Source organism: Corylus avellana, chromosome ca8 (genome assembly GCF_901000735.1).
Source record: "Corylus avellana chromosome ca8, CavTom2PMs-1.0".
Lineage (NCBI taxonomy): Eukaryota > Viridiplantae > Streptophyta > Magnoliopsida > Fagales > Betulaceae > Corylus > Corylus avellana.
This window is the reverse complement of record NC_081548.1, coordinates 9,185,783-9,193,336: the sequence shown is the minus strand read 5'-3', so window position 1 is coordinate 9,193,336 and position 7,554 is coordinate 9,185,783. Positions and strand designations below refer to the sequence as shown.

The 7,554-nt window shown below is 39.4% G+C and overlaps 1 protein-coding gene and 1 long non-coding RNA gene across 2 annotated transcripts; both read left to right on the top strand.

The window, feature by feature from the left end:
- The first annotated feature begins 82 nt into the window (after nt 1-82).
- Nucleotides 83-1,638, top strand: LOC132190377 (glycosyltransferase family protein 64 C3-like). Its single transcript, XM_059605351.1, has one exon. It carries the CDS (start codon nt 541-543, stop codon nt 1,534-1,536), a length of 996 nt encoding a protein of 331 aa, XP_059461334.1. The 5' UTR covers nt 83-540; the 3' UTR covers nt 1,537-1,638.
- Nucleotides 1,639-2,425: 787 nt separating this feature from the next.
- On the top strand, nt 2,426-6,259 carry LOC132190716 (uncharacterized). The gene is made up of 2 exons (XR_009441172.1): nt 2,426-2,964; nt 5,368-6,259. It is a non-coding gene; the product is annotated as an uncharacterized LOC132190716 (long non-coding RNA).
- The last annotated feature ends 1,295 nt before the right edge of the window (nt 6,260-7,554 follow it).

Genomic DNA, 7,554 nt, shown 5'->3' with positions numbered 1-7,554 from the left:
AAATTATTCTAAACTTCCTCTAGTTTTTTCAGAGAAAATAAGATTATTACTTTCAATTTCGTAATCTAAAATTTAATACTGGAGAGGAGTAGTATAAATCTATGGGATCAAAGAAAATTCGAACGGAAATTTCCATTAGAATAGTGAAATGGGCTTCAGGCCCATGTGACTGTGAAAGTGGGTTAGTTAAATTCCCAACAAAGTCAATGATTTGCACCTTTGCTGGACTGGCGGGAGTGGTGCGCAACGTGCAGGCTTCAATAAGGGTGGCGACGGCGATGGCAAGAATCGTAAAAAGTTGAGCTTCGCGGGGGCCATAAACAACATCGCCATTACACTTTCCTCGCCTCACCGAGGCTTCGCCTCTCTTTTTATCAGATAACGCTGCAGAGAATTACCAACAAATAACAATAATACACCCCCGAGCTTCATCACAAATAACAAAACTGCCAACACCTTTTCCCAACATTTGCACTCCAATCTTCTGTTATTATCGAAATTGCCACTACTGTACAAATCAAGCTGATCGATGTTGCTCTAATGGAGAGGAATAGGGTGCTAACAGTCTTCGTGTTCCTCTTCTTCTTATTCTTCTCCGTAAACGCTTCGCGTAAACGATCTGCTGACCCGTGCAACCCAAGCGCCCAGCGGGACCCACGGACGCTCCGATCGGACCAGGTAACGGTCCTGATCAACGGCTACTCCGAGTCCCGCATCCCTCTTCTCCAGTCACTCGCCGCCACGTACGCCGCGTCCCCACTGGTATCCTCTGTGCTCGTCCTCTGGGGAAACCCCTCCACCCCGGCGCAAACCCTGGCCCGTTTGGCCCAAAATCTCTCACTCTCCTCCTCCTTCGGCGCAGCATCGGTCTCCCTGGTCCGCCAACCATCAAGCAGCCTCAACGCTCGGTTCCTCCCCCGACCCTCCTCAATCGGGACCCACGCCGTTTTGATTTGCGACGATGACGTGGAAGTCGATCAGCGATCGTTCGAGTTCGCGTTCAGAATCTGGGGATCGAATCAAGACCGTCCGATCGGGTTCTTCGTAAGATCGCACGACCTGGATCTGTCCAGGAAGGAGTGGATTTATACGGTACACCCGGACAAGTACTCGATCATGCTCACCAAGTTTATGATCTTGAAAAGTGATTACCTGTACAAGTACAGCTGTGAAGGTGGGCCTAGGATGGGGGAGATGAGGAGGATCGTTGATGGAATGCGGAACTGCGAGGACATCTTGATGAACTTTGTGGTGGCTGATGAGACGAATGCGGGGCCCATACTGGTGGGGGCAGAGAGGGCCAGAGATTATGGGGATGCGCGGAATGACGGTGGTGATGAACGGTGGGGATTGAAGGGTGTAGGATTGAGTAGTAGGAGAGGGGAGCATAGGAAGAGGAGGGGAGAGTGCATTAGGGAGTTCCATAGGGTGATGGGAAGATTGCCTTTGAGGTATGGTTATGGGAAGGTGGTTAATTCCGTTGGTGAACAAGGAATGTGTGAGAAAGGGGGGCGTTTGGTGCTTTGTGATCAATAACAGGAATAGCTTATTATGCTTTGTACTTGTTTGGGACAATGGGACTAAATAAATATTGTAATGAATTGTAACAGTAATTCAGTTGGTAATCAAGGAAATCAAATAAAGTTGTCAAATTTTGAAACGATCCGTAAATTCACTACGAAATTAGTGAGTTAGGGTGATGAGTTTAATTCATTTTATTTGGTAATTAAGATTATCGTTAGAAATATTAAATTTTTATGTTTCTGTTAGGTAAAAAAGTTTTCAGTTAAGATTGGCGGTACAGAGGACCTATTATCTATTTTTAGTTCAAATATCCTATTTCCCACCCTCAACCACTCATCAAAGGGCATCGAAATTGCACTGGTAAAACATTTTCAAGACTAGGAAAAGTGGACAATTATATTCAGTTCAGTCTTACATTTCAAATTTTAAGTTTAAATTTTAGCATGTTAACACAACCTACCATTTTACTAACAAAAGCTGAGTTGTCCTTGATAAAAGCACTCATCTTTATTTCTTGTCGCGTGTGGCAGGTTCTTTGTTGTAAAAAGTGAGTTGTACAAGTCACCAAAACGTGCGTTTCACATAAGATTAACACGAGTAGGAAAAAAAATAAATATAGTAAGTTTTTAACTTCCTCAAAAAAAAAAAAATGTTTTAACTTATAATGTTGACCAACACAAAAAGTGAAAAACTTCGTTTCAAATTTCCAACACGAAAAAAAAAAACCAATATAAAATGAGAAAACCTTGAATCAGGTCCGGCTGTAAAACTGGTGTTTTATGGCCTCTAATAGGATGCTGCCACATATGCAAGATACAAATTAAAAGAATATATCAAATCCACTTAATTTTAACACCTGATTATCCCTCTTTTCATTTCCTCCTAACCCACCAATCCGCAAACCACCGCACCTCTCCAGTCAAATGCCGGCGCCGGAATTCATGGAGCCACCTCTGGAATACACCAAAGGTCATTGCCGGAATCTGTCAATTTAAGGTAGATGAGAACCGAGAGAGAGAGAGAGAGATCGGGTCTGTGATGGTTGATGGGTAATTGAGAAGAGAATTTATGTGGGTTTTGTTGATTGATGATTGTGGAGTTTGGGGATTTTGATTGTTCTGATTTGGGGATTTTGATTTAGTATTTCAATTTATGTGGGTTTTATTGATTGGGTTTTTCTTGGGTTGTGGATCTTGTTGTTGAGATGGGTTTCAACGGCCATTAGAGCTTCCAAATCTGGGTTGGGTCGAGCTCAACAATTTGATTTTCTTTTCTGATAGGATTCCAGGTAGTACTCATCATCCACATCAGCTGAACCCACATTATTTGGTCATGGAGATGGATAAGGAGTACCAACATGCAGATCATGGGCAATAGTGGTGTTTGCCATGGCCATGATGTGCAACGTGGCATGGGTAAGAGCATCTCCAGCAGTAAGAGGTATTCTATTTAGTCAAAAAGCACAATTCTCTATTTTAACTACTCATTTTTTAATACCAATTCCAACAGATTCTTTATTTTATTCTCTATTTTTTTTAAATATTATTTTTTAATCTGTTTTTTTTTTTTTTTTGGATCCACGACCGTTTTTGCATCATCTTGTAAATTACAATAAAATTGATTCACACAGCATATCTGTGTGTTATTTTTATTTATTTTCATTTTTTCATTTTTAATTTGTCAATTATATGCATGCTATTCAATTTTTTTGGGGAGTTTTTAGGGATTCAAAAGGCTTAAATTTGTATCATAAATTCATGAATAGAGAAGAGAGAAGAGAGAGAAAATAATGTGAAAATTAATATTATATTCAACAATCTAGTGTGCTACAGTGAATAACAATATGAAGTTATTCACTGTAGTAGTTAATGTATAATAGCTAATATGAAGCTATTCTGTTGGAGCAAAAAAAAAAAAAATGACAAAAATAGCTAAATATAATTAATATCTTACTTTTAGTTACACTGCTGGAGATGCTCTAATGGGGTTAATGTTAGTGTTATCTTATAATAGGAGTTAGTGGGAAGTTTACTTACTATGATGTTATTTAGCATGGGCAGTTATGTGTTGTGGTGTAAGATAGTGTGAGAGAAGTGCTAGTGGTTTACGTAACTGCTAGTAGTAGAGTATTTAAGAGTCTTTGTATTATGTTATGAGTATGATGATTTGTGCAGAGTCCTAATTTTGTTGTGATTCAACTCCCACCCTAAGTGGAGTATTATCTTGTTTATCTTGTTCTGATTAGGACCCACTAAGGGTATCCGAACGTATTATCTTGTTTATGTATTTGTATTGTGGTAGAACTCCGGCCATAAGTAGAGATTTGTAACGTGTATTATCAATATATTATATTAAATATTAATTGTGTTTCTATTATCTATTTGGGACCTATCAATCTAGCGCCAATTGATAGGTTCCAAATAGATAATAGAAACACAATTAATATTTAATATAATTTATTGATAATACACGTTACAAATCTCCACTTATGGCCGGAGTTCTACCACAATACAAATACATAAACAAGATAATACGTTCTGATACCCCTAGTGGGTCCCAGTCAGAACAAGATAAACAAGATAATACTTCACTTAGGATGGGAGTTGAACCACAACAGAATTAGGACTCTACACAAATCATCATACTCATAACATAATACAAAGACCCTTAAATACTCTATTACTAGCAGTTACCTAAACCACTACCACTTCTCCCACACTATCTCACACCACAACACATAACTGCCGATACTAAATAACCTCCTAGTAAGTAAACTTCTCACTAACTCTTATTATAAGATAATACTAACACTAACCCCATTACCCAAGCCACGTTGCACATCATGGCTCATAGCAAACACCACCACTGCCCATGATCTACATGTTGGTACTCCTTATCCATCTCCATGACCAAATAATGTGGGTTCAGCTGATATGTATGACGAGTCCTACGTGGAATCCTATCATTCGCCCCCCCTTAAGAGAACCTTGTCCTCAAGGTGGAATGTGTGAAATTGACGTTGACAATTTGTAACTGCCCTCCAGTGAGATGTTGATAATGTGAGAAATCCATCTTAAGGTGCTTCAATGAGGATGTTGCCTACTGCGACTTGTCTCTTGTGGGGGAGCCATGAGATATTGTTGATCTTTTTTCCTTTGTGTTGTTAGTTCTCTTCTCGGAGAATTCGTTAACTCCAACGAGCAAGTTCTTGATCTTGTTCAAGGAATCTTCCATGCTCTGCATCTTCTCACATTCCATGCTCTGATACCAATTGATAGGATTCCATCTAGGACTCGTCATACACATTAACCAAACCCACATTATTTGGTCATGGAGATATATAAGGAGAACCAACACGAAGATCTTGGGCAGTAGTGGTGTTTGCCATGGGCCATGATGTGCAAGGTGGCTCGGGTAATGGGGTACGTTAGTGTTAGTGTTATCTTATAATAGGAGTTAGTGGGAAGTTTACGTATTGGGAGGTTATTTTGTATGGGCAGTTATTTGTTGTGGTGTGAGGTAGTGTGAGAGAAGTGGTAGTGGTTTAGGTAACTGCTAGTAATAGAGTATTTAAGGGTCTTTATATTATGTTATGAGTATGGTGATTTGTGTAGAGTCCTATTCTGTTGTGGTTCAACTCCCACCCTAAGTAGAGTATTATCTTGTTTATCTTGTTCTGATTGGGACCCACTAGGGATATCATAACGTATTATCTTGTTTATGTATTTGTATTGGGGTAGAACTCCAGCCATAAGTGGAGATTTGTAACGTATATTATCAATATATTATATTAAATATTAATTGTGATTTATTATCCATTTGGGACCTATCAATTGGTATCAGAGCATGGAATGTGAGAAGATGCAGAGCATGGAAGATTCATTGAACGAGATCAAGAACTTACTGGCTGGAGTTAATCAATTCTCTGAGAAGAGCACCAACAACACAAAGGAAAAAAGATCAACAATATCCCATGGCTTCCCCACCGGAGACAAGTAGCAGTAGGCAACACCCCCATTGAAGCACCTTAAGATGGATTTCCCACGTTATCAACATGTCACTGGAAGGCAGTTACAAATCCTCAACGTCAATTTCACACATTCCACCTTGAGGACAAGGTTCTCTTAAGGGGGGGCGAATGATAGGATTCCACGAAAGACTTGTCATACACATCAGTCGAACCCACATTATTTGGTCATAGAGATGGATAAGGAGAACCAACATGAAAATCATGGGCAATAGTGGTGTTTGCCATGGGCCATGATGTGCAACGTGGCATGGGTAATGGGGTTAGTGTTAGTGTTATCTTATAATAGGAGTTAGTGAGAAGTTTACTTACTAGAAAGTTATTTAGTATGTGCAGTTATGTGTTGCGGTGTGAGATAGTGTGAGAGAAGTGGTAGTGGTTTAGGTAGCTGCTAGTAATAGAATATTTAAGGGTCTTTGTATTATGTTATGAGTATGGTGAATTTGTATTGTCTTGTGTATGTGGTTCAACTCACACCCTAAGTGAAGTATTATCATGTTCTTGTTCTGACTGGGACCCACTAAGGGTATCAAAACATATTATCTTGTTTGTGATCATGTTCTTGTTCTGACTGGGACCCACTAGAGGTATCAGAATGTATTATCTTGTTTGTGTGTTTGTATTGTGGTAGAACTCCGGCCATAAATGGAGATTTGTAACGTGTATTATCTTTATATTGTATTAAATATTAGTTGTGTTTCTATTATATGTTTGGGGCCTATCATTTTCCATCACTTTCCCTGATTTTCTTAGCAACCAAACAAAAAAAAAGAGAAAAAAAATTGAACTAGAAACCAATATAGAAACGGAAACAAAAGCCAATTCCGGTCCATACCTTGTTCAACGAGTCATAAACTTTCCTAAAACCCCAAACCTAGAGACAATCACAAATGCCCACTTGAAAAGAGCAACTTCACACTTCCAAGTCCAAGAAAACACAGTGAATCATAGCAGTACTAATTCACCTTGGAAAAAAAAAAAAAAAAGAAGAAAGAAAGAAAGAAAGAAAACGTTTGGACCGGAACTTAGAGCTTGAAATGACTTGTTTCATTCCGTTTGGACGAGGTAAAGCAAACTTGTTATTGGGTTTCACCATTGTTGTCTGCAAGTAGAGAGAAAGAAACTATCCAACCGTGGGTACTGGGTGAGAGTTGGCCGCCGCAGTCGCTGGTGGCAGAGAACTGGTCGTGGGTGTCCAATGGGAAAGGACGAAAATGCCAAATTTGTTGATTTATTAGCTGCTTTCGTTTCTATTCTATTTGTTGGGTTCAGGTGATGTGTCAAAATTTGATTGGGGGTAGTAAAAGTTGTGTTTTGCAGATGGACCGGACCTAAGGGGCTCTCAAATAAAATCCTGTGTCTTGGGAACTCGTCAACTTCAACTTAATTGCTAGTTTTTTAAATTAAGTTGCGATTTGTTTTTCAGATTTGCTAAATTTTGAAATAAGTTCAACAATATACTCACAAAAAAATAAAATAAAATTCAACAATATACTTAATTTTAAGGGTTAAATACCTAATACCCCTTAGGGTTTCATTTCTTTATTTTTCCCCCTTAGGGTTTGATTTTTATCATAAGCTGTGGTTTTGATAAAGACCAAAACTAAATTAGTCCTTCCGTCTATTGACCATTAATTGACTTAACAGAAATCCATGTCACTAACAGGTGGACCAATTAAAATTCGACACTTGACATAAGTGGCCCCTACCTAATTTTTTATTTATTTATTTATTTATTTTAAAAAAAATTAAAAAAGAAAATATTTTTTCAAAAAAAAAAAAAAATTGAGGTGACTACGGCCACCTCCTTGCCCATTTGGGGGTGGCTCATTTGGCCGAATGGGGGCCACCCCCAAGGTGCCAAGGGGGTGGCTGAAACCAACCCCAATGGGTACTGGGGGAGGCTCGGCCACCCCCTGGAGGCTGGAGCCAAGGGGGTGGTAGAAACCACCCCCAATGGGTCGAGGTGACTTGGCCACCCCTATGGAGCAAGGGGCTGGCCA

Coding starts and splice junctions, on each gene's coding strand:
- LOC132190377 (XM_059605351.1), top strand. CDS start 541: ATGGAGAGGAATAGGGTGCTAACAGTCTTCGTGTTCCTCTTCTTCTTA.